This window comes from Thalassophryne amazonica, chromosome 8, assembly GCF_902500255.1.
Source record: "Thalassophryne amazonica chromosome 8, fThaAma1.1, whole genome shotgun sequence".
Taxonomy (NCBI): Eukaryota; Metazoa; Chordata; class Actinopteri; order Batrachoidiformes; family Batrachoididae; genus Thalassophryne; species Thalassophryne amazonica.
In genome coordinates, this window is record NC_047110.1 from 14,139,133 (window position 1) to 14,167,051 (window position 27,919).

Sequence of the window (27,919 nt, forward strand, 5' to 3'; positions counted from 1 at the left end):
GACCTGCTGCTGTGTACAGATGGAATGCTGCTCCCAGCCAATGTGACAGTCAGTCTAAAGCTCGGGGCCCAGTTTGGATTAACTGCAGCATCAGGGTTATTTTGTCTCTTTCCATCCAGTGCTGCAGCTTTTGAAATGGCAAGTGAGGTGGATGTGGGCATGGTTGACCAGAGTCAGGAATTCCGACTGCTCCTAGCATACTGCTCCAAAAGGTCATGGCAGAGGTCACATCAGATTCCCTCAGATGCTGTGGTAGTACATGAGGGCCCAACACGTGAGTACAGAATGATATTTATTCAAAATATATCTGCTTTGAGGATATACACAGGAAAGTTTTGCGGTGTAAGATTATGACTATTCTGTGAATCTACTTCTGGTGTTTTTCATATCAGGGGATAGTGTCAGTGGATCAGGTAACCGTCTTAACTTTACGTGGCGTCATGTGTTGTCTGTGGCAGAGGGGGGAAGCATGCTGGTGAGTATGACTGTGATTTTTTTTTTTTTTTTTAAGTGGAAGTCTCCATACTTAGTGAAGTTGTGTTTGCGCCTTGTCTCTGTTTTGTGGTTGTAGCCAGTGAACAGAGTGGAGTGGAAGACCGTCTTGCACAGATTGCGGACTCAGCAATAATCCCTGAAGTGGACCTGGAAGAAACCGGATTGGACAGCCAAGATCGTGAGTTTGTGTTTTGTCAACAAAAAAAACTGCACACATCTGTGACTCATTTGTAGTGGGGGAAAAAAGACAACTACTTTTCGAAGAAGACCACAGAAGTATATTTCGTATTAAAGAATACCAAATCAAATCAATTTTATTTATATAGCGCCAAATCACAACAAACAGTTGCCCCAAGGCGCTTTATATTGTAAGGCAAAAGCCATACAATAATTACAGAAAAACCCCAACGGTCAATTTCCCCAACCTGATTTCCCCAACCAAAAGACTAGGCTCACTCAGTTTCAGCTTCCCAAAGCACATCAGTAATTGAGTAAGTGCAAACAACATATTTGGAAGGAAGTAAAATTTGTTATTTATTGTCAGCATTCCTCTAGTCATCACTCACAGATCTCAGGGTGCATGTGCACCCACTTTTTCTTTCAGACCTCCTGGTAAAGCATGTCCACACAAAGGGGATAGGGTCTTTTGTGGCTCACAGGGCGCCAAATAGTAACCCTAATTCATGCGTTGCAGAAACACGACAGACTTGCTGTCACTCAGACTCAGTTAGGAGTAGTTTTTTGATGTCACATTGGCTTTATCTTTGCTGATTCTGATGTGAAAGGGGTTATTGAGGAGTTTTTAACAGCGTGAGCAGTGACGGAACATTTTCTGGGGGAAAAAAAAAGTCTGCCGTGCACACGTGGATGCAAAATCCTCTGGCTGATGTTTGACTTTTATGAGGGAATGTGCAGTTGAGATACTGACTGCTGGAACAACCACCAAAGCTTATTACCCATAAACTGAATGTTCATTTCATGACCTTGAGCTTCCTCCAGTGCCGTTTCTGAGAATTTGGCAGTGCATAGCCTAACTACTGCAAACCATGTGTAACCATATCACATAAGTACCACATCTGAGTTCTTCAACTGAGACAGAGAGCTGATGTGGCAGTTGGTTTGTACAACGGAAGAATATCAATCAATCAATCAATCAATTTTTTTTATATAGCGCCAAATCACAACAAACAGTTGCCCCAAGGCGCTTTATATTGTAAGGCAAGGCCATACAATAATTACGTAAAAACCCCAACGGTCAAAACGACCCCCTGTGAGAAAGCACTTGGCGACAGTGGGAAGGAAAAACTCCCTTTTAACAGGAAGAAACCTCCAGCAGAACCAGGCTCAGGGAGGGGCAGTCTTCTGCTGGGACTGGTTGGGGCTGAGGGAGAGAACCAAGAAAAAGACGTGCTGTGGAGGGGAGCAGAGATCAATCACTAATGATTAAATGCAGAGTGGTGCATACAGAGCAAAAAGAGAAAGAAACACTCAGTGCATCATGGGAACCCCCCAGCAGTCTAAGTCTATAGCAGCATAACTAAGGGATGGTTCAGGGTCACCTAATCCAGCCCTAACTATAAGCTTTTTCAAAAAGGAAAGTTTTAAGCTTAATCTTAAAAGTAGAGAGAGTGTCTGTCTCCCTGATCCGAATTGGGAACTGGTTCCACAGGAGAGGAGCCTGAAAGCTGAAGGCTCTGCCTCCCATTCTACTCTTACAAACCCTAGGAACTACAAGTAAGCCTGCAGTCTGAGAGCGAAGCGCTCTATTGGGGTGATATGGTACTATGAGGTCCCTAAGATAAGATGGGACCTGATTATTCAAAACCTTATAAGTAAGAAGAAGAATTTTAAATTCTATTCTAGAATTAACAGGAAGTCAATGAAGAGAGGCCAATATGGGTGAGATATGCTCTCTCCTTCTGGTCCACGTTAGTACTCTAGCTGCAGCATTTTGAATTAACTGAAGGCTTTTCAGGGAACTTTTAGGACAACCTGATAATAATGAATTACAATAGTCCAGCCTAGAGGAAATAAATGCATGAATTAGTTTTTCAGCATCACTCTGAGACAAGACCTTTCTAATTTTAGAGATATTGCGTAAATGCAAAAAAGCAGTCCTACATATTTGTTTAATATGCACTTTGAATGACATATCCTGATCAAAAATGACTCCAAGATTTCTCACAGTATTACTAGAGGTCAGGGTAATGCCATCCAGAGTAAGGATCTGGTTAGACACCATGTTTCTAAGATTTGTGGGGCCAAGTACAATAACTTCAGTTTTATCTGAGTTTAAAAGCAGGAAATTAGAGGTCATCCATGTCTTTATGTCTGTAAGACAATCCTGCAGTTTAGCTAATTGGTGTGTGTCCTCTGGCTTCATGGATAGATAAAGCTGGGTATCATCTGCGTAACAATGAAAATTTAAGCAATGCCGTCTAATAATACTGCCTAAGGGAAGCATGTATAAAGTGAATAAAATTGGTCCTAGCACAGAACCTCGTGGAACTCCATAATTAACCTTAGTCTGTGAAGAAGATGCCCCATTTACATGAACAAATTGTAATCTATTAGATAAATATGATTCAAACCATCGCAGCGCAGTGCCTTTAATACCTATGGCATGCTCCAATCTCTGTAATAAAATTTTATGGTCAACAGTATCAAAAGCAGCACTGAGGTCTAACAGGACAAGCACAGAGATGAGTCCACTGTCTGAGGCCATAAGAAGATCATTTGTAACCTTCACTAATGCTGTTTTTGTACTATGATGAATTCTAAAACCTGACTGAAACTCTTCAAATAGACCATTCCTCTGCAGATGATCAGTTAGCTGTTTTACAACTACCCTTTCAAGAATTTTTGAGAGAAAAGGAAGGTTGGAGATTGGCCTATAATTAGCTAAGATATCTGGGTCAGGTGATGGCTTTTTAAGTAATTGTTTAATTACTGCCACCTTAAAAGCCTGTGGTACATAGCCAACTAATAAAGATAGATTGATCATATTTAAGATCGAAGCATTAAATAATGGTAGGGCTTCCTTGAGCAGCCTGGTAGGAATGGGGTCTAATAGACATGTTGATGGTTTAGATGAAGTAACTAATGAAAATAACTCAGATAGAACAATCTGAGAGAAAGAGTCTAACCAAATACCGGCATCACTGAAAGCAGCCAAAGATAACGATACGTCTTTGGGATGGTTATGAGTAATTTTTTCTCTAATAGTTAAAATTTTATTAGCAAAGAAAGTCATGAAGTCATTACTAGTTAGTGATGAGTAGTAAGATGTCCTAGCTTTACGGAGGGCTTTTTTTTATAGAGCAACAGACTCTTTTTCCAGGTTAAGTGAAGATCTTCTAAATTAGTGAGATGCCATTTCCTCTCCAACTTACGGGTTATCTGCTTTAAGCTGCGAGTTTGTGAGTTATACCACGGAGTCAGGCACTTCTGATTTAAAGCTCTCTTTTTCAGAGGAGCTACAGCATCCAAAGTTGTCTTCAATGAGGATGTAAAACTATTGACGAGATACTCTATCTCCCTTACAGAGTTTAGGTAGCTACTCTGCACTGTGTTGGTATATGGCATTAGAGAACATAAAGAAGGAATCATATCCTTAAACCTAGTTACAGCGCTTTCTGAAAGACTTCTAGTGTAATGAAACTTATTCCCCACTGCTGGGTAGTCCATCAGAGTAAATGTAAATGTTATTAAGAAATGATCAGACAGAAGGGAGTTTTCAGGGAATACTGTTAAGTCTTCAATTTCCATACCATAAGTCAGAACAAGATGTAAGATATGATTAAAGTGGTGGGTGGACTCATTTACATTTTGAGCAAAGCCAATTGAGTCTAATAATAGATTAAATGCAGTGTTGAGGCTGTCATTCTCAGCATCTGTGTGGATGTTAAAATTGCCCACTATAATTATCTTATCTGAGCTAAGCACTAAGTCAGACAAAAGGTCTGAAAATTCACAGAGAAACTCACAGTAACGACCAGGAGGACAATAGATAAGAACAAATAAAACTAGTTTTTGGGACTTCCAATTTGGATGGACAAGACTAAGAGTCAAGCTTTCAAATGAATTAAAGCTCTGTCTGGGTTTTTGATTAATTAATAAGCTGGAATGGAAGATTGTTGCTAATCCTCCGCCTCGGCCCTTGCTACGAGCGTTCTGGCAGTTAGTGTGACTCGGGGGTGTTGACTCATTTAAACTAACATATTCATCCTGCTGTAAGCAGGTTTCTGTAAGGCAGAATAAATCAATATGTTGATCAATTATTATATCATTTACTAACAGGGACTTAGAAGAGAGAGACCTAATGTTTAATAGACCACATTTAACTATTTTAGTCTGTGGTGCAGTTGAAGGTGCTATATTATTTTTTCTTTTTGAATTTTTATGCTTAAATAGATTTTTGCTGGTTGTTGGTGGTCTGGGAGCAGGCACCGTCTCTACAGGGATGGGGTAATGAGGGGATGGCAGGGGGAGAGAAGCTGCAGAGAGGTGTGTAAGACTACAACTCTGCTTCCTGGTCCCAACCCTGGATAGTCACGGTTTGGAGGATTTAAGAAAATTGGCCAGATTTCTAGAAATGAGAGCTGCTCCATCCAAAGTGGGATGGATGCCGTCTCTCCTAACAAGACCAGGTTTTCCCCAGAAGCTTTGCCAATTATCTATGAAGCCCACCTCATTTTTTGGACACCACTCAGACAGCCAGCAATTCAAGGAGAACATGCGGCTAAACATGTCACTCCCGGTCCGATTGGGGCGGGGCCCAGAGAAAACTACAGAGTCCGACATTGTTTTTGCAAAGTTACACACCGATTTAATGTTAATTTTAGTGACCTCCGACTGGCGTAACCGGGTGTCATTACTGCCGACGTGAATTACAATCTTACCAAATTTACGCTTAGCCTTAGCCAGCAGTTTCAAATTTCCTTCAATGTCGCCTGCTCTGGCCCCCGGAAGACAATTGACTATGGTTGCTGGTGTTGCTAACTTCACATTTCTCAAAACAGAGTTGCCAATAACCAGAGTTTGATCCTCGGCGGGTGTGTCGCCGAGTGGGGAAAAACGGTTAGAAATGTGAACGGGTTGGCGGTGTACACGGGGCTTCTGTTTAAAACTATGCTTCCTCCTCACAGTCACCCAGTCGGCCTGCTTTCCCGGCTGCTTGGGATCTGCCAGAGGGAAACTAACGGCGGCTAAGCTACCTTGGTCCGCACCGACTACAGGGGCCTGGCTAGCTGTAGAATTTTCCACGGTGCGGAGCCGAGTCTCCAATTCGCACAGCCTGGCCTCCAAAGCTATGAATAAGCTACACTTATTCCAAGTACCATTACTGCTAAAGGAGGCCGAGGAATAACTAAACATTTCACACCCAGAGCAGAAAAGTGTGGGAGAGACAGGAGAAGCCGCCATGCTAAACCGGCTAAGAGCTAGAAGCTGCGCTAAGCTAGCGGATTCCTAAAAACACACAAAGTGAATAATGTGTAAATAATTTAGAGGTGATTCAGCAGAAGGAGTGCTTTAGTTAAGGCACATGAAGATTACACTGTGAAGCAAATCGTTATCTAGGTAATGAGATCAATCTAACTGCGCAGATTAAACAGCTAACAGATACAGCAAAACACCGCTGTGCTCCGGAACAGGAAGTGATACAATACTGCAGTGAGAGCCAACCACCAGTAGAGGCAAGCAAGCGATCAATAAATGCACAAGTTTACGTTGATATTTTGGACACTTTTCTTATCAATCATTTTTCATGAAATCATTTTTCAAGATGATAATGCATCTTGCCATAGAGCAAAAACTGTGAAAACATTCCTTGCAAAAAGACACATAGGGTCAATGTCATGGCCTGCAAATAGTCCGGATCTTAATCCAATTGAAAATCTTTGGTGGAAGTTGAAGAAAATGGTCCATGACAAGGCTCCAACCTGCAAAGCTGATCTGGCAACAGCAATCAGAGAAAGTTGGAGCCAGATTGATGAAGAGTACTGTTTGTCACTCATTAAGTCCATGCCTCAGAGACTGCAAGCTGTTATAAAAGCCAGAGGTGGTGCAACAAAATACTAGTGATGTGTTGGAGTGTTCTTTTGTTTTTCATGATTCCATAATTTTTTTCCTCAGAATTGAGTGAGTCCATATTTTTTTCCCTCTGCTTGGTCTAAAAAAGTAACCGTTACTGACTGCCACAATTTTTTTTTCCTGATTTCTTATAGTGTTTCTTAAAGCCAGAAAGTTGCCATTTGAAATGACTTTAGTTTTGTGTCATGTCTGTGATCTGCTTTTTTTTCTACAAAATTAAACAACTGAATGAACATCCTCCGAGGCCAGTGATTCCATAATTTTTGCCAGGGGTTGTACTAATGTGAGTCTAAACACGTTCAGCTGGACACTGCAAGCATACATGAACACAATATGATCATAAAACAGTAGTTTTAGGATTATGGCAGAAACTTCACGCTGTTACTCAAATGTCAGCATAACAGAATCAGGCCAAAAACATATACATTTTGATCATACAGACCGGATGATTTATTCTGGTTGTTTCTGAAAGATAAGCACAAGAATTAGCAGAAAATAGTAGCAGAAAATGCATTTCTATTCTTCAACATCTGAATGCTCGTTGTCCTCACTGGGGTCTTGACCTGACTGCAGTTCCTTGTCATAACTGCTTTGATTTGGCAAATGCTCACCTTCAATCAGTTTGCAAAGTGCCAGGAAGACGGTCGACCTACACCGCATATGGCATTGTTTGAGTGACTGATTTGCTTTCTGAACAAAGTGGCCTATAGTGGTGGAGTTATAGTATTTGGGTTGGGTGGGCATAAAGTGGAGAGAAACACTGGTGCATTTTGTTGATGACACTTTGAATGCACAGAGATACTATGAGATCCTAATTCCCTTTGCCGGGCCATTCATCCGCTGCCTTCACCTCTTCGAGCAGCATGATGATGCACGGTCCCATGCTGGAAGGATCTATGCACATTTACCTGAAGATGAAGGCATCCCAGTCCTTGCTTGGTCTGCATGCTTCACAGCCACATCATCTGTTAACCACACTGTGGTTCAGTGCCTATTAAAGATGGTTTCTTTGTTTTTTTTCCCAAGATTAACTGGACATTTTAGAGTAGACCTCATTGTGTCCAGTCCAGAACATAATAATCATGTTGTTTAGCCAGCAGGTGGATGGATTAACCTGATAAATGTGAAGTGCTCACTAACACAAATTTTTTTTTAACAAATTTGTGAAAAAATTGAGAGAAATAAGCTTTTTGTGTTCATAAAAGTCTATGATCTTTTACTTCAAGAAAACAAATATGTTGTGTTTACATTTTTGTAGCGTGTTTAAGGTAGGATCTTGTGACCATTGTTTATGTGATGTGTGGAATGATCAGTGTAGGTCATGGTACAGGGCTGTTTTGTCTCTTCTGTTTGTGCAGAAATCGTTCAGTTGCTGGTGGATTTGTTGAAATCATCTGGAGATGAAATGAATAAGAAGGTGAGTGTGTCATTTGTCAGTCCCAGTAAGAGTTGTCCTCTCTAGTATTTGTTCGTGGGACTTTAGTTGTTTTTTGTGTCCCTGTAATCTGAGCTTTTTGTTTCTTTTTTTTTTATCTTAGTTTCTGCTCATACCAACAAAACAGCAAAGCACAAATTTAGTTTCATGACAGATTACAGGCCATAGGAGGATGATCAGAGAACAAATCTTATAAGGAAAGATTGTATGTTTGGCAAACAGAATTGGTTGGATTTAATATTCGAGGAAACCTGTGCCCATCTCAGCTGGCGTGACACAGTGGGATGTGACATGTAACATCAAGGTCACAATAATGTGAAATGTGGGACACCAGTTAGCATGAGAAATTTGGAAAAATAACCTCAGTGGATGCTGCTGTGGTCACTTTTTGCTTTCTTTGCAAATCACAGCATTTGAATTGCAGCAAAATGACCAATTGTGTTTGTTGCTAAAGAAAATAATAAATATTTGGCCAATTGGCATCTCCAAATTTAATGGCTTGGGTCACCCGTGGATTTATCAAAGTGCTGTTGTTTTTGGCGGAAACAGAAACCCCACCGACGTTTGGGTTATGTTTATTTTTTTGTCTCAGTGTGTTTTGCTGGAGTAAGTTAAAGAACTTTGGGACTTTATGATTGCTGCATGCTCCTCCTGGCCGCTATGTCCTCAGTGGTTTTCAGTTGCGGACTGACTCCTTTGGATCTCACTTCAGCTCAGGTGAGCTGATGAGCTGTTAGGATTTATTCCCGAATGTTGCTCCTGGTGTGGAAATGAGGATGAAAATTTAAGATAAAACGAATGAGTGATGTTTGCTTGTTTTAGGGGTCAAAGCTGTGATCTTTATTGGTACAGCGGACCAGTTAGAACAGTTAGGGGAGACTGAGGCTGTTTGTAACAGTGTTCAAAGCTGCAGCCATGCTAGCATTTTGATTTCAGTTTATATGTAATGAGGATCAGTCCACAGAAGTGAAATATTCTTTGGAGTATTCCACAGTCTAAATCGAATGATTTTTTCTGAGGGGAAAAAAAAACTAAAATAGCAATTTGCATGTTTGTTTGTTGTTTTTTTTTTTTAAGAAATTCTAACTCAGCCACTACTGAGTAAGACGCTTATAGTCAGACTAACGGAAGTTATTCATGTAACTACGGTTCTATGAATCTTGGATGAGCGCCAGAGGCGGGGCATAAAGCACTGAATGAACACCTGCATTTACACGAAGGTGAGCATTCAGTGTTTTATGCACAGCCTCTAGCAGTCAGGAAGGATGAAATAGAACTAAAGTTTAGCAAAGCATTTAATTAAGCGGTTTTGTATCCTTAATTTGCCTTGTCCTCTACACTGGTAATTAATTTTAACCAATTTAAAGGTTTTGGTGTTATTAGTTAGCCGAATTATTTAATTTTATTTATTCTAGCCTTTTTATTTTGAATCCATTCCACTCAGTCATGTTCATGCAAATTATTACCTCAGTTTTCTCTGTCTCTCTCTCTCTCTCTCTCTCTCTCTCTCTCTCTCTCTCTCTCTCTCTCTCTCTCTCTCTCTCTCTCTCTCTCTCTCTCCTCTCTCTCTCTCGGAAGGTGGTGTCAACATTGTCGTATGTACATAATGTTATTTTGTCAAGTGAGGAATTTTTCCATATTTTGAAAGTCTAAATTTGGTGATATTTTCTATTTTGTTAAGGGGGTGTCATTGTGAAACCCAGGATGTGTTTGTCTGGAGATAATGGCAGTGCAGTACAGTTTGGTGTACTGTGGGTGTAATTGGTGTCAAATGGTGAAATGTTCCTTGCTCAAGAACTTGAGTGTTGTATTTGATACTGTTCCTTTCCAAAGTATAAACGGGGCCTAATATAGGTGTAAATGGTTAACTTTATCTGTGAAACTGCTGATTTTGAGAAGGACATGAAATGATTATTGTGGAATTGTAGTAATTTTCTGACTGTTCATTTAAATGCCTGTACTGGACTAGGCAGGGAAATCTATTGGCACAGCAGCCCCAGCAAGACTTTATTTCACCAGCCGCCACTGCTCAGACATCAGTTTGATTGGCTATCGGTGAGTTTCAGTGGTTGCAGCAACAAATACTAAGGTAAAGAACCAAGGGGTGATCTTTGATCCTACTTTGTCCTTTGAGCTACATATCAGAGAAACTATAAAGACTACTTTTCTCCATCTGTGCAATATGGCCAGGATTCAACTCTTTTTGTCAAGGAAGTTTGACCAGATCACCCTGGTTTCTGTTTCTGTTCACTGTCCTCCTGTTCATGCAAGAACTGAATTAAAGGGCCTGTTTTCAGCATATAAGGTTTTGCTTGATTTAGCACACTCATACTTGGCTGATCTACTTACACATTACAGTGCATCTGAAAGGTATTCATGGCACTTCTCTTTTTCCACATTTTATGTTACAGCCTTATTCAAAAATGGGGTCAATTAATACATTTATTCCCTCAAAATTGTACTCACGACACTCCATAATGACAATATGAATTTTTTTTTTTTTTTGCAAATGCATTAAAGATAATAAAAAAAAGAAATCATGTGTACATAAGTATTCACACCCTTTGTTGATACATCTTTGGCAGCAATTACAGCCTCAAGTCTTCTTGAGGCACAAGCTTGGTGCACCTGTCTTTGGCCAGTTTTGCCCATTGCTCTTTGTAGCACCTCTCAAGCTCCATCAAGCTAGATGGGGAGCATAGTTGCACAGCCATTTTCAGATCTCTCCAAAGATTTTCAGTTGGATTCAGGCCTGGGCTCTGGCTGGGCCACTCGAGGACATTTGCGGAGTTGTCCTGAAACCACTCCTTTGATATCTTGGATGTGTGCTTAGGGTCAGTTACTACTGAAAGATGAACCATCGCCCCAGTCTCGGGTCAAGAGCACTCTGGAGCAGGTTTTCATCCAGGATGTCTCTGTACATTGCTGCATTCATCATTCCCTTAATCCTAACTAGTCTCACAGTTCCTGTTACTGAAAGACATCCCCACAGCATGATGCTGCCACCACCATGCTTCACTGTAGGGATGGTGCCTGGTTTCCTCCAAACATGACACCTGTCATTCACGCCAAAGAGATCAATATTTGCCTCATCAGACCAGAGAATTTTGTTTTTTATGGTCTGAGAGTCCTACAGGTGCCTTTTGGCAAACTCCAGGTGGGCTGCCTTGTGCCTCTTTCCTAAGGAGTGTCTTCCGTCTGGCCACTCCACCATACAGGCCTGATTGATGGATTGCTGCCGAGATGATTGTCCTTCTGGAAGGTTCTTCTCTCTTCACAGAGGAATGCTGGAGCTCTGACAGAGTGACCGTCAGGTTCTTGGTCACCTCCCTGACTAAGGCCTTTCTACCCCAATCGCTCAGTTTAGACGGGCGGCCAGCTCTAGGAAGAGTTTTGGGTGGATCAGAACTGCTTCCATTTGAGAATGATGGAGCCACTGTATTCATTAGGACCTTCAAAGCAGCAGAAATGTTTCTGTAACCTTCCCCAGATTGGTGCCTTGAGACGATCCTGTCTCTGAGGTCTACAGACAATCCCTTTGACTTCATGCTTGGCCTGTGCTGTGACATGCACTGTCAACGGTGGGACCTTATATGTAGACAGGTGTGTGTCTTTCCAAATCATGTTCAGTCAACTGAATTTACCCCAGGTGGACTCCAATTAAGCTGTAGAAACATCTCAAGGATGATCAGTGGAAACAGGAGGCACCTGAGCTCAGTTTTGAGCTTCATGGCAAAGACTGTGAATACTTATGTACAAAATCTCAGAAAAACCTTTTTTCATATTATTATTAAGGGTTAATGTGTGCAGAATTTTGAGGAAATTTTTTTTTTATTTAAATTATTTTGGAATAAGGCTGTAACATAATAAAATGTGGAAAAAGTGAAGCGGTGTGAATACTTTCCAGATAAACTGTATATACTGGCCTGCACTCTGTGCTTGCAAGACAAAGGACTGCTCTCTGTTCCTAAGGTGAAAAAGAAGTTGATTGGTCACAGAGCCATTTCTTGTCATGCACCAGATTGGTCAATGCTTGGGTTAATAATGATCACCACTGGTGTTATTGTCCAGCAGTCTGCCAGCAGAAACTGTGCTACTGTTGGGCGAAGAAGAAGATCAAGAGGCAATTCGGGAGGAATCAAGTTAGAAGTGTAGAACTGAGAATATTGGCAGTATGACTAGTGAAGGGAGAGAGTTGTCTGTTATAATGAGAGAGGAGAAAGGCAGACACACTGTGTACAAGAGACCAAGTGGAATGGAAGTAAGGCCACGAGCATCAGAGGTGTGTTCAAACTGTTGTGTGGTGTGGATGGAAGGAGAAATGGTGTTGGTAATTCTGTAAGAAGAGCACCGTATATTGAGTGTGTTTGAGGTGAAATGAGTGTCTGACACAGTGATGAATGGAAAGCTAAAAATTGGAGGGGTGATGATGAATATCAGTGCATATGCCCCATAGGTAGGTTATGAGATGGAAGGTGACGCGAGTTCGATGAAGTGGAAGAAAGGGTGATGATTGGAGCAGATTTCAAGGGGCATGTTGGTTAAGGGAACAGAGGTGACCTTGCTGCTGAACCTTACAGCTTGGGACTCCGCCAAGGACGGTCGCATTCCTCCCCTCTCCTCTCCTCCTGTTTCTGTTCTCTATCTCTGCTCCGACCTTCAAAGTCCCAGCTTCACCAGACTGTGAATTCTTCAAATTAAGATTTGGATTAGTAAATCTTGGTAAATCCTGCCCTTTTGCCCACAGCCTCTGGCTTTCCACCTTTATTTCATGCTGCTTAAATAGCAGTGTACGCTCAAACGCACCTCACACAATTTGCCTCATCTGATCATTGTGACCATCATTTTAGTGCTCGTTGTCAATATAGGTTCCAAGAAGTGGTGTACTATCATAGTGCAATGCCTATGGACCTATTCCATGTCTCCACTGCCTTGTCGACAACAGTGTAAGGAGTGAGAATCTAACGTGCATGTCTCCATTCACGGTGAAAATAACGTGCACAGAACTCCAAACCCCAGAGAGAAAAGAACTTTGCTTAAAATCCACCTCATCAGACTTGGGTATGTTTGTGTCTCCTCAGGAAGACACAAGGAGTAAACACTGAGGAGTAACCATCGATATTGCAAATTAACTTTTGATTAAAAAAGCTCATATGTGGCACTATTATTGCTTTGTGAATTAATCACTCATATCCACTCATACAATATTCACTACATCTCTGATTGCTGATCTGTAAATGAGGTCCTTTGCATTGTTTCTAATGATGAATTTTAACAGTAATATGTTTGGGGGGACTTTACCTTTCACCCAAAATATGCTGGGATAGACTCCAGCCCACTCAATAGGATATGAAGCAGAAATGATAGATGTGTAGATTTTAATAAGATACAGTGCATCTGGAAAGTATTCACAGCACTTCACACTTTTACATTTTATCTTACAGCCTGATTCAAAAATGGATGAAATTCTTTTTTCCCCCTCGTATTTCTACACACAATACCCCATAATGATGATGTGAAAAAAGTTTTTGAGATTTTTGCAAATTTATTAAAAAATAAAATAAATGAGAAATCACATGGATGTAAGTATTCACAGCCTTTGCCATGAAGCTCTTAATTGAGCTCAAGTGCATCCTGCTTCCATTGATCATCCTTGAGATGCTTCTACAGCTTAATTGGAGTCCACCTGGGGTAAATTCAGTTGATTAGACATGGTTTGGAAAGGCACACACCTGTGTACATATAAGGTCCCACAGTTGACAGTGCAAGTCAGAACATAAACCAAGCAAGAATTGTCTGTAGGCATCCAAGACAGGATTGTCTCAAGGCACAAATCTGGGGAAGGTTACAGAAACATCTCTGCTGTTTTGAAGGTCTCAATGATCACAGTGGCCTCCATCATCCTTAAATGGAAGTAGTTCAGGACAGTGCAGCAATCCACCAATCAGGCCTGTATGGTAGAGTGTCCAGAAAGAAGCCACTCCTTAATAAAAGGCACATGGCAGCCCACCTGGAGTTTGCCAGAATTCACCTGAAGGACTCAGACCATAAGAAACAAAATGCTCTGGTCTGATGAGACAAAGATATCAAGAGATTGGCTACAACTCTGTGAATGTCCTTGAGTGGCCCAACCAGAGCCCAGACCTGAATCTGATTGAACATTTCTGGAGAGATCTGAAAATGTCTGTGCACTGACGCTCCCATCCAACCTGAGCTTGAGAGGTGCTGCAGAGCGGAATGGACAAAACTGCCCAAAGATAGGTGCACCAAGTTTTGTGGCATCATATTCAAGAAAACTAGAGGCTGTAATTGCAACAAATTATTAAGCAAAGGGTGTGAATACTTATGTACGTGATTTTTTTTTTTTTTTTTTTTTTTTTTTTTTTTAATATATTTGTAAAAATTTAAAAAACAAAACAACTTTCTAATGTTATTCAATTTATTCAGGAAATCAGGGTGGGTGGCTCCATTTTGTCAAACAACTTATGGTTTGTCACTGCGTCTGATGATAAGCTGCATGGGAACACGGTATGCTAGAAGTGTCCAAACATGAGCAGCATTAATTGTTCAGTTCTTGGGTGCCACAACAACTGGAAGAAGAGGAAACTATTGCGGGTAAGCTGTGTTTGTAGCATTAGCTGCTATCCAATTTACTCATTTTCTGGCGTTTGATACAACCAAGCACTGCATGAAATAACACCATACGTTTATTAACGTTACATAATCTTGGCATTGCGGTGGTACTGCTTGTCGGGTTGTATTTTAACTTGATTGTGCTTTTATACAAGCTTCAGCGGTGCTGCTGTGTGATGCTCGTAGTTCCTCATAGCCAAACTGTCCACACCGAGTGACAACACAAAGTAGTTAAAAATAATCCAGGGCCACTTTTTCATGTCATCTTCCCACTCTGTTATGACCCGTGGGTGAGCCAGAGTCATTTCCTTTGAGCTTTTCAAAAAGGTTTTTGTTTCTACCCATGGAATATCTCCCATTATTCTATATTGAAAACACCGCTCAGCGGAAGTCCTAAGACTAAACAGAAATGCCTCAATGCTGTAACATAATAAAATGTGGAAAAAGTGAAGCCCTGGGGATACTTTCTGGATGCACTGTACACTTTGTGAACTGTTTTAGGCCACAGATGTGCTCTCTGGAGGCATTTATTTTTCTCACCAGAGGTTGAAGTAATTCCAGATGATAGCTATAAAAAGGCCAATACTGTGTCATAAATGATAGGTTAGGAAACTGCAACTTGCCCATTATTCCTCAGAAACTCACTGACCCTTCAATCCTCAGATTTTGCAGAATGACGTTCTCAAGAGACAACTCAGCACTTTAAACTACAGCCTGTTTGAGAAGTTTACCTTCAGCATGCAAAGTCTAGTTTGCAAAACACCCCAAGAGAAGATTGCCTGGGCCTTTGAGGTGACCAGCAGATTGTCTGCTGTGCATGTTGTCCCCAGGAGGCGGGTGCTCAGCTTTGGCGACCGCTACATCAGACAGCACCACTCTGCCTGGGTCCAGCAGCACGGAGGCTGGGTGAGTGTTTCCCGGTTTAAGAGAAATCTCAGAGCTAAATAAAGGATGACAATCCAGAATGTGATCTTGTTAAAATAAGAAGTATTTATAACTGAATTTGGTGTAGTTACAGATAAACAGTACATATGTGGACAGACGACTGTGATTAGATTTTAATTGAATCAGATGGAAACAGGTTTTTAAAACTCCCCAGGACTCTACAGTGGCTTGCAAAAGTATTCAGCCCCTTGGTATTTCACACATTTGAATTTGTTTATGGCATTTCGAATATAAAAAGGAAATCAGGCTTCTCAATATAAAAATTTCTAAAATTAACTCAAACTGAAAGTAAATCTCTACAACTTGATATAAATTAATAAAAAAATATAAAACCCAAGTTGATGGGTTGCATAAGTAATGAGCCCCTTTGGTATAGCTGTATCCCCAGTTATACAGCTTTTTATTAAAAATATTTTTTTTAATTAAAAATAAGACCTGAAATTTCAGTTACAATTTGCCAGAAGGTACATCTGAAATGCACGCCTAGATTTAATATTTTGGTGAAAGAAAACACTCCTCTATACCACTTCATCATGAACCTCTATAACTGCAGATACAAAATGCAAAACGCACTATGCACAATTTCTTCAATCACAGCCACAGAAACCTATAACTTCTTCTGGGTTGTCTGGGTGTCTTGGTGGCTTTCCTCACTCTTCTCCTTCTTGCACAGTCATAGCCAAACCGTCCACGCTGAGTGACAACACAGTTTTTGAGAACTGTCTACTCCACGCAGATTTACCATAGAGTGCCATACTGTTTTGTATTTCTTCAAAACCGATGTAACTAAAGTTCAAGACATATTCAGTGATTTGGAAATGTTCATGTATCCATCCCCTGACTTGCCTGAAGAAAACTGGCAGTTAAACTGATTATTTAGGAACTTCTGCTTACGTCATGGCCAAGGCGGGCAGCAAATTTCTCAGCTCTGACTGACCCATTAAAATAGCCGATTAAAAGTTACAAACAGATAAATGAACACAAGACTACAAGACAACATAACTGCAGTAATGAGTTTGACTCAAAAAAAAAAAAGTGAAATACACGAGAGGAGGAAAAAATGAAGACGATAAAGTGGGCCCCAAACAGTTAACGCTGGCCGAAGCCAAACCATTGAAAAACACTGGGGAGAAAGTTTGTTCCTTTTTACTTTATTTTACAGTTTTGTTTTGGGTTTTTTTCTTTTTGTTGTTTTTTTTACACTGGTAACATTAAAACTCTGCATTGGTAGAATAGAAATAACCATCATGCATTGAATCTAATTTTATCTGTGTACATGAAAAGATGGTCAGTTTATGTTTGATTTTAGGTAAATGACAGAGGAAAATTTCCTATTTGTACTTTCTGAATGTCAAGTTCAGTTGAAAGATACTGGTTTCTGGAGGGAAAAAAAGATTTCACCAGCTGTAAACAAAATGTTTGTTAAAAAGTTCAATAAAATTATATATATATAAACACTGGGGAGGCTAACGCTGAGCCGGAGATGCTATCAGAGCTTCACAGGCTCCGACAGGAAAATAGACTCTTTTGGTGACTTAAAGACTTCTCTTTCAAAGCTGAAATCCACTATGGATGAGTTAAAACAACAAACCGAGGAGCTTGATAAGAGACTGGGTGACACGGAGGAAAGAGTGGGTGCTGTTGAGGACAGATTCACGCAGTATGAGAAGGTACTGAGCTGCTAAAACAGGATGCTAACATCGCTGTTAAATGTGATGACATGGAAAACAGACTCCGTCACAAAAATGTAAGGCTCTACAGTATACCAGAAGGGGCTGAGAAAGATGACATGATGGAGATGGTAACTGACTTATTGTATAACTCGCTGGAGTTACAAGAAGGAATGGATATTAAACTGGAAAGAGCACACAGAGCCCTGGGCCCAAACCCAAAAGATGCTACTGTGGCCCCACGGTCAATCATAGTTCATTTTCTGGATTTTAACCCCTTCTAAGCCTGTATGTCCCATCAATGGGAAATTTCACTTTTTATTTGAGATACTGACAAGCCAAAATGAGGCGGGTGGTAGGGGGTTAAAGTGACACTGGCAGTACTGCAGCAGGCGTGGAAGCAACGGTACGCTGAGTTCCAGGGACATAAGGTATACTTTGATCAAGATTACTCCACTGAGGTGCAGAGGAAGAGGAAAAAGGTTCGAGAGGCAATAAAAAAACTGAAAGAAAAGAATGTCAAAGCCCAGTCACCCTACCCAACCCATCTGAGACTTTTTTTTGGACTCTGGCATCAAACAGTTCCCCTCACTACTGGAGGCACAGTCAACTCTGAGAGAGCTGGACGTGGAGGCAGTGATGGAGGAGCGGGATGTACTGGAGAGGGAGCTGGTTTGAGATGGGTGGACAACTTGGAGCAAGTAGAGAAAGAACCAACAGTAAATCTCAGCAGAAATATGGTCCTTAATCCGCGATGACAAAGAAGATTCAAGGCTCACTGGTTGTGAGTAAAGAAGATGAGACTCTACAACCCCTGGCAATAATTATGGAATCACCGGCCTCGGAGGATGTTCATTCAGTTGTTTAATTTTGTAGAAAAAAAGCAGATAACAGACATGACACAAAACTAAAGTCATTTCAAATGGCAACTTTCTGGCTTTAAGAAACACTATAAGAAATCAAGAAAAAAAATTGTGGCAGTCAGTAACGGTTACTTTGTTAGACCAAGCAGAGGGAAAAAATATGGACTCACTCAATTCTGAGGAATAAATTATGGAATCACCCTGTACATTTTCATCCCCAAAACTAACAACTGCATCAAATCAGATCTGCTCGTTAGTCTGCATCTAAAAAGGAGTGATCACACCTTGGACAGCTGTTGCACCAAGTGGACTGACATGAATCATGGCTCCAACACGAGAGATGTCAATTGAAACAAAGGAAAGGATTATCAAACTCTTAAAAGAGGGTAAATCATCACGCAATGTTGCAAAAGATGTTGGTTGTTCGCAGTCAGCTGTGTATAAACTCTGGACCAAATACAAACAACATGGGAAGGTTGTTAAAGGCAAACATACTGGTAGACCAAGGAAGACATCAACGCATCAAGACAGAAAACTTAAAGCAGTATGTCTCAAAAATCAAAAATGCACATCAAAACAAATGAGGAACAAATGGGAGGAAACCGGAGTCAATGTCTGACCGAACTGTAAGAAACCGCCTAAAGGAAATGGGATTTACATACAGAAAAGCTAAAAGAAAGCCATCATTAACACCTAAACAGAAAAAAACAAGGTTACAATGGGCTAAGGAAAAGCAATCGTGGACTGTGGATGACTGGATGAAAGTCATATTCAGTGATGAATCTCGAATCTGCATTGGGCAAGGTGATGATGCTGGAACTTTTGTTTGGTGCCGTTCCAATGAAATTTATAAAGATGACTGCCTGAAGAGAACATGTAAATTTCCACAGTCATTGATGATATGGGGCTGCATGTCAGGTAAAGGCACTGGGGAGATGGCTACATCATCAATAAATGCATGAGTTTATGTTGATATTTTGGACACTTTTCTTATCCCATCAATTGAAAGGATGTTTGGGGATGATGAAATCATTTTTCAAGATGATAATGCATCTTGCCATAGAACAAAAACTGTGAAAACATTCCTTGCAAAAAGACACATAGGGTCAGTGTCATGGCCTGTAAATAGTCCGGATCTTAATCCAATTGAAAATCTTTGGTGGAAGTTGAAGAAAATGGTCCATGACAAGGCTCCAACCTGCAAAGCTGATCTGGCAACAGCAATCAGAGAAAGTTGGAGCCAGATTGATGAAGAGTACTGTTTGTCACTCATTAAGTCCATGCCTCAGAGACTGTAAGCTGTTATAAAAGCCAGAGGTGATGCAACAAAATACTAGTGATGTGTTGGAGCGTTCTTTTGTTTCTTTTGGCCGGTGATTCCATAATTTTTGCCAGGGGTTGTAATAGGAATAAATGTGGACATTTGCAGGGACTGAATGTAACAATTTGATATCTCATTTATTGGGTAAATGAAAGTGACAGATTTGTTTTTGGCTAATATTTTATAACTATATCATATTTTGTGGATGGGGTCTTTACAGGGGTGAGGGGAAAGAATTCCATTTATTTTGATAAGCACTTGACTTTTAATGCAACATGATTACAAGCTGGGGATTTCCTGGATTATCATCGCTACTGCACTTAGTGCAATTTAGCCCAGAGAGCTACACTCTCTGCCCAAGAGTCACCGGGAGTGGGAAGCCCTTATAGTTATTGTTTATTTGTTCTGTTTTCAAGAGCTACCTACTGGATTTTTGGAAGTCTGTCGAGTTTTTATGGTGTGGATTTTTGTTGGTTATTAAGGTTCAGCAGCTCTTAGCAAAAGATAATGTTGGTTTTCTTACTGTTGGTATAAATACCAGCTATTGACAGTATAAATTATTATTAGCTATAAATGGGGTCAACCATCCTATAAAAAGAAAAAATATATATCACAGTTGAAGAGGTTGAATTGCTCAATTGCTTTTCTTCAGGAGACCCAATTCAATGACAAGGAACACAGGAAACTTAAGAAGCACTGGGTCGGCAAAGTATTTAGTTCCACTTGTGAAAAGGGTAGCAAAAGAGGGGTGGCTATTCTGTGCCACAAGACTTTGGGGCTTACGTTTGATAGAACATATGAAAATAAAAAATAGCTGTCATATTATGGTTGTGGGGACAACTGGGGAAATCAGAATAACAATTTAAAATTTCTATGCACCGAATGAGGATGACTCAGGATTCTTTAAAGAAATTTCAACAATTTTAACTAAGCGTGGGGAGGGATTCTTGATAGTGGGGATTCTTAACTGTCTACCAAATCATAAGTTAGACAAATAACCGTTCAAGCAGGGGCATACATTGAGGAAAACAAAAGTTTTGCGCAATATGGTGGAAGATTTAAGTTTAGTAGACGTATGGCGGCAAAAACGCCCAAAGGAGAGACACTACACTTTTTTCTTCAAAGGTCTTAATAGCTTCTTCACAAGGTTAGGTAGGATTACTTTGAAATGTAATCCAAAAGTAATCAGATTACAAGTAATCCAAATGTATGTACATACATATACTCAACAAAAATATAAACGCAACACTTTTGGTTTTGCTCCCATTTTGTATGAGATGAACTCAAAGATCTAAAACTTTTTCCACATACACAATATCACCATTTCCCGCAAATATTGTTCACAAACCAGTCTAAATCTGTGATAGTGAGCACTTCTCCTTTGCTGAGATAATCCATCCCACCTCACAGGTGTGCCATATCAAGATGCTGATTAGACACCATGATTAGTGCACAGGTGTGCCTTAGACTGTCCACAATAAAAGGCCACTCTGAAAGGTGCAGTTTTATCACACAGCACAATGCCACAGATGTCGCAAGATTTGAGGGAGCGTGCAATTGGCATGCTGACAGCAGGAATGTCAACCAGAGCTGTTGCTCGTGTATTGAATGTTCATTTCTCTACCATAAGCTGTCTCCAAAGGCGTTTCAGAGAATTTGGCAGTACATCCAACCAGCCTCACAACCGCAGACCACGTGTAACCACACCAGCCCAGGATCTCCACATCAGCATGTTCACCTCCAAGATCGTCTGAGACCAGCCACTCGGACAGCTGCTGAAACAATCGGTTTGCATAACCAAAGAATTTCTGCACAATCTGTCAGAAACCGTCTCAGGGAAGCTCATCTGCATGTTCGTCGTCCTCATCGGGGTCTCGACCTGACTCCAGTTGGTCGTCGTAACCGACTTGAGTGGGCAAATGCTCACATTCGCTGGTGTTTGGCACGTTGGAGAGGTGTTCTCTTCACGGATGAATCCCGGTTCACACTGTCCAGGGCAGATGGCAGACAGCGTGTGTGGCGTCGTGTGGGTGAATGGTTTTCTGATGTCAGTGTTGTGGATCGAGTGGCCCATGGTGGCGGTGAGGTTATGGTATGGGCAGGCATCTGTTATGGACGAAGAACACAGGTGCATTTTATTGATGGCATTTTGAATGCACAGAGATACCGTGACGAGATCCTGAGGCCCATTGTTGTGCCATACATCCAAGAACATCACCTCATGTTGCAGCAGGATAATGCACGGCCCCATGTTGCAAGGATCTGTATACAATTCTTGGAAGCTGAAAATGTCCCAGTTCTTGCATGGCCGGCATACTCACCGGACATGTCACCCATTGAGCATGTTTGTGATGCTCTGGACCGGCGTATGACAGCGTGTACCAGTTCCTGCCAATATCCAGCAACGTCGCACAGCCATTGAAGAGGAGTGGACCAACATTCCACAGGCCACAATTGACAACCTGATCAACTCTATGCGAAGGAGATGTGTTGCACTGCATGAGGCAAATGGTGGTCACACCAGATACTGACTGGTATCCCCCCCCAATAAAACAAAACTGCACCTTTCAGAGTGGCCTTTTATTGTGGGCAGTCTAAGGCACACCTGTGCACTAATCATGGTGTCTAATCAGCATCTTGATATGGCACACCTGTGAGGTGGGATGGATTATCTCAGCAAAGGAGAAGTGCTCACTATCACAGATTTAGACTGGTTTGTGAACAATATTTGAGGGAAATGGTGATATTGTGTATGTGGAAAAAGTTTTAGATCTTTGAGTTCATCTCATACAAAATGGGAGCAAAACCAAAAGTGTTGCGTTTATATTTTTGAGTTTCAAAGTAATCCTACCCAACCTTGCTTCTCCAGAACTGATTTGTTTTGTGTATTGAAAAAGATGCCTAGAGTGTTGTGGATTGTCACATAGATCCCACATCGATATCAGACCATGCTCCAATTGTGATGTCAGTAAGGTTAGAGAATGAAAAAGGAAGTTAACCCTGGAGGTTGAATGATCTGGAAGTAGTTCAGAATATAAAGCAGGAATGGAGGGATTATATGGAATATAATGACAATGGAGAAGTTTCAGTTTCCACTTTATGGGAAGCTGCAAAAGTGGTGTTCAGGGAAAAACTGATTGCACTTTCATCTAAAATAAGGAAAGACAGATAAAGAACAAAAAAGATTAGAAGACTCTATAATTGATTTAGAGAAAAAGCACAAAAAGACAAACAATGAAAATATTTTAAAATCTCTAACCTTAGAGACAGGCGCTTAACGACTTATTGACATAGAAAGCTGGGGGGGCCTTGCGTTTTGCCAATCAAAGATACTATGAGTCTGGAAATAGGACCAGTAGGCTACTGGCCTTTCAGTTACACAAAGCGCAAGCAAACCGGACAGTGGCTAGGATAGTAAACCCATCTTCAAGAAAAAAGTACTATCGCGCCCTAAAGACATAGCCAAAGCATTCAGTTTATTATGAGGCACTACATGATTCACAAGAAATAGACAGCAAAGCAGAGAAAATTGAAAACCTACTAGGAAAAATTAAGTTACTGACAGATGATGAAGCCAAAGCCATGAGAGATCCAATTACAAAGAGGGAAATAGAGGATACAATAAAAAGTTTGAAAAATAATAAGTCACCAGACATGGATGGTTATCCGGGGGAATTTTGTAAGCATTTTTTGGATGAAGTTACATCCCTTTTATAAAGGGTATATAATTATGCCTTGGCAAAAAAGACCCACCAAAATCTTGGTCTCGGGCAATAATATTGGTAATCCCCAAGGAGGGAAAGGACCCCTCAGTCTGTTCCTCATACAGACCGATCAGTCTGTTGTGCTGTGATGTAAAAATTTTAACAATACTGGCTTAAAGAATTCAAAAGTGCATAAACAATATAATTAAGTCTGATCAAACAGGGTTTATACCTGGTCGCTTGGGAATAAACATATAAGACGAACACTAAACATTATGTCCGCAGCAAAACAGAAACAGGACTCATCATTTCTTCTCAGCTTAGATGCTGAGAAAGTGTTTGATAGGGTTGATTGGTTGTATTTGGAAAATACACTGGGGAAAATGGGAAAGTACTCCAAGTAATCCGTGTCTGCTATGTTTAACCTGCATGGAATTTAATAAACGCAAGCCGAATTTCAGACATTTTATATATATTACTCTGGAATAAACTGGAAAAACAGTGCTGTAAAGGACAATAATCAGGGCATTAAAGAGCAAACTTCACTTTCCCCCAGAATGACATGAACAGGAAGCGATCGCAGCTTACAGCAAATCCCATTGAAAATAATGGAGGAACAACCTGAGCTTCTGGCATGTTTACATAAAACAATTGCAGTAACAATGTCTAAAAACCCAGAGAATATATTCACGAGTGTTTTAGCCACAATATACAAAGAGTTTTATGTTGCGATGTTAATGCTGTTGTCCGTGTGCAGCGTTTAAAGTGCAGCCTGATCAGAGTGTCTCAATGCATTTCTCAATGTTACTGACATCTCGCAGTGCAGCGACCTCTTTGAGGTTTTGCGAGAGTTTGCGGAATTTGAAACCTCAACAGGGCAAATCCAGAAAAATATGTTTCGAGTCTGTGCTCCTTTTCTTGCATGCAGTATGTTCGTACATACTGTAAGGCTGTACTGTGTACAGCATGCACGCGCACGTAAAGAATAGTCAGTAAATGCCCACTTCACGAAAATTGCAGGCCCCTGGGGCGGTTAATGGAGTAAACACGAGATGTATTAGATAAGAAACCGACACTTTTATTTTATTTTTTTTAACTATATGGATTTGAATGACGTGCGATTAAACCAATCATGCTTGAACCCTCGTGCACATGCGTGAGTTTTTTCACGCGTGTCGGTGACGTCATTTCCCTGTGGGCAAGCCTTGAGTGAGATGTGGTCCCACCCTCTTGGCTGAATTCCTTTGTTTCACACGCTGCTTGAGACGGCGCGCGTTGCTTTATCAAAATTTTTTCTGGACCGGTGAGGAATATCCGAGTGGACACTATTCGAGAAATTTAGCTGGTTTTCGGTGAAAAGTTTAACGGCTAATGAGAGATTATGGGGTGCTTCTGTCGCTGTAAGGACTTCCCACGGAGCGGGACGTCGCGCAGCGCTTCCAGGCGCCATCGTCGGCCTGTTTCAAGCTGAAAACATCCTAATTTAAGGCTTAATTCACCCAGGATGTCGTGAGAGAACAGAGAAGATTCAGAAGAGGCTGGCATGAGGACTTTATGCGGACATTCCACTGTTTAAGGACATTTTGTAATGAAAGACGTGCGCGCAAATTCGCCGAGTCGTGTTTTTCCTGTCGCGACCCCCCGCGGTCAGGTCCGGCCAGACATGCGACTCTGCCCGCACGTTCTTTCATTACAAAATGTCCGTTAACAATGGAATGTCCGAATAAACTCCTCATGCCGACTTCTTCTGAAAGTTCTCTGTTCTCTGACGACTTCCTGGGTCAACAGAGCCTGAAATGTGGAAGTTTTCAACTTGAAACGGCGAGACGCTGCCGCCTCGAAGCGCAGATCGCCGTCAGGCGCCGTGGGCCGTCCTTAAAGCGACACTACCAGACCAAAATCTCTCATCAGCCGTTAAAATTTTTACCGAAAACCAGCTGAATTTATCGAATGGTGTCCACTCAGTTGTGCCTTACAGTTTTGAAAAAATTTTGATCAAACAAAGCAGCAGTCTCTGAGCCATTCCTAAACAATGAAAAATCGACGAGAGGGTGGGCGACTCCTCACTCAAAGCCTGCCCACAGGCGAATGATGTAACCGACAGGCGTGAAAAAACTCTCACATGCCCACGAGGGTTCAAGCATGTCTGATGTAATCACACGTGATTCAAATCCATATGGTTTTTGAAAAAAATAAGGTTGGATACTTTTCTAACAGACCTCGTATGGTAGATCAGATCAAGTGATTGAAAGAGGAGGTATTTCAGGAACAAAATGCTGAAGTGCTTTACCTCAGGATGCTGTAGAAACGTGATGCATGTCACTTTTAGTAATTCCAGTGTGAAGGTTGTCACTTTATTAATTTTGTTCAATAAGAAGCTGTAGTTTTGTAAAAAATTACAATATTTGAATAAATTCCAGTCAGGTTGGAAGCACAAGACGTCTGTGTTGGACTGAGGGCGGGGGGGCAAAAATATTCGTATCAGGCTGGTGTGGAGCTGTTAACGATGTCTGTGATGAAATGTATCAGCCGCTCTGCACAGTCCCAAAGTACGCATTCTGTTTTTTTGCCTGGTCCTGCAGCTTTATGGTGGGCTAGTCTGAGACTGGTCTCTCTTCACGCTGTTTGGGGTGAGACACAGCACCTGTTTGTCAGCTTGTGAGCTAAAACATGTTTTGTGATGATCAGCTGAAAATTTTGTGCCAGGTGGAAGATGGGGCCCAATGTGTCCTTACTCTGCGAAAAGATAGTTTTGAATGATTCTAAGTGCCCCTTTCTTTGTCCTGTCCAGGAAAAAGCGTTTGACAGTGACGCTGTCGACTAAACCCCCATGATCAAAACCATGACTCCTAAAAGTCGTCACTGGGAAGATGCGATGCCGTAACTGTTCAAGGTATTCTGTCTGTCTTTATTTCATTTTTTGGCTTTTTTCATTCAGCACATGCAGTTTTGTCTTCAGGAACAATGTTTGACTCAAAGTGGCACAAAACTTTTAAGGTCATTAAACATTAGTTTGGACATTAACGGGATACTGTGGTCCTCATAAGGCCATTATGCAAATGTAACATTCATTTCCTGAACATTTCATCTGTGTGGTTTCATCCACGCTACTCTTTACATTTTTCCAGCACTTGGACACGCCCTGGGCTCCTCCCCTCTGTTTAGTCATGTCCTTTCTGTTGCTATGTACCTGATTGTATGTGATTTCCACACATCACAGCTTCAAACACTCCTTTAGCCTTAGAGGTCCTATTTTGAATGTCGACTTCTCAATTAGTCTGTCATCTTGCTCTGTAGCCAACTAAATTATTGCACTTCTTCAGTGTTGTTAAGGTTGGTGTTGATTTGTTGGTTGGATTTAACATTGATCATAACTTCCGTCAAAATTGATCTTACAAACCTTGTTTTGTCACTTTTTGTCACATCTTTGTAGAGCTTTGTCCTGTCCTGCATGGCGATGGATGAGCCAAGCAATATCTGCAAAATCAACATCTTCCAAGGTTTCTGCAAGAGTCCCAAGTTGTTGCTCTTTTCTTATTTAGTGTTTGTGCTGCTTTCACAAGCAGCCTTATTTACACAATTCATCAGAGAGTTTGGTCCACAGATCATTTTTAACACTGAAGTCTCTATACTGCAGCTTACTGATGTCTATGATTTTTACTGGCATTTCATCTGTTTGATATATGTTTGATACAGTAGTGTTCAGAATAATAGTAGTGCTATGTGACTAAAAAGATTAATCCAGGTTTTGAGTATATTTCTTATTGTTACATGGGAAACAAGGTACCAGTAGATTCTCACAAATCCAACAAGACCAAGCATTCATGATATGCACACTCTTAAGGCTATGAAATTGGGCTATTAGTAAAAAAAAGTAGAAAAGGGGGTGTTCACAATAATAGTAGTGTGGCATTCAGTCAGTGAGTTCGTCAATTTTGTGGAACAAACAGGTGTGAATCAGGTGTCCCCTATGTAAGGATGAAGACAGCACCTGTTGAACATGCTTTTCTCTTTGAAAGCCTGAGGAAAATGGGACGTTCAAGACACTGTTCAGAAGAACAGCGTAGTTTGATTAAAACGTTGATTGGAGAGGGGAAAACTTATACGCAGGTGCAAAAAATTATAGGCTGTTCATCTACAATGATCTCCAATGCTTTAAAATGGACAAAAAAAAAACAGAGACGCGTGGAAGAAAATGGAAAACAACCATCAAAATGGATAGAAGAATAACCAGAATGGCAAAGGCTCACCCACTGATCAGCTCAAGGATGATCATTGCCAAAGAACACATCAACTGGCCTAAAGAGAAATGGGGGAATATTTTGTGGACTGATGAGAGTAAAATTGTTCTTTTTGGGTCCAAGGGCCGCAGACAGTTTGTGAGACGACCCCCAAACTCTGAATTCAAGCCACAGTTCACAGTGAAGACAGTGAAGCATGGTGGTGCAAGCATCATGATATGGGCATGTTTCTCCTACTATGGTGTTGGGCCTATATATCACATACCAGGTATCATGGATCAGTTTGGATATGTCAAAATACTTGAAGAGGTCATGTTGCCTTATGCTGAAGAGGACATGCCCTTGAAATGGGTGTTTCAACAAGACAATGACCCCAAGCACACTAGTAAACAAGCAAAATCTTGGTTCCAAACCAACAAAATTAATGTTTTGGAGTGGCGTGCCCAATCCCCGGACCAAAATCTAATTGAGAACTTGTGAGGTGACATCAAAAAAGCTGTTTCTGAAGCAAAACCAAGA

The 27,919-nt window shown here is 41.0% G+C and overlaps 1 protein-coding gene across 1 annotated transcript; it reads left to right on the forward strand.

Moving 5' to 3' along the window:
* The first annotated feature begins 469 nt into the window (after positions 1 to 469).
* LOC117515429 (apoptosis facilitator Bcl-2-like protein 14) lies at positions 470 to 26,052 on the forward strand. Its single transcript, XM_034175995.1, has 5 exons — positions 470 to 479; positions 572 to 673; positions 7,947 to 8,005; positions 15,320 to 15,562; positions 25,951 to 26,052. The coding sequence occupies exons 1-5, from the start codon at positions 470 to 472 to the stop codon at positions 25,981 to 25,983; spliced, it is 447 nt and encodes a 148-aa protein (XP_034031886.1). The 3' UTR covers positions 25,984 to 26,052.
* Positions 26,053 to 27,919: the final 1,867 nt, after the last annotated feature.

Bases quoted from the DNA above. Each gene is read 5' to 3' on its own strand.
- LOC117515429 (XM_034175995.1), top strand. The intron at 674-7,946 runs GTGAGTTTGTGT...CTGTTTGTGCAG, and splicing joins CGGATTGGACAGCCAAGATC to AAATCGTTCAGTTGCTGGTG. The intron at 8,006-15,319 runs GTGAGTGTGTCA...TTCAATCCTCAG, and splicing joins GAGATGAAATGAATAAGAAG to ATTTTGCAGAATGACGTTCT.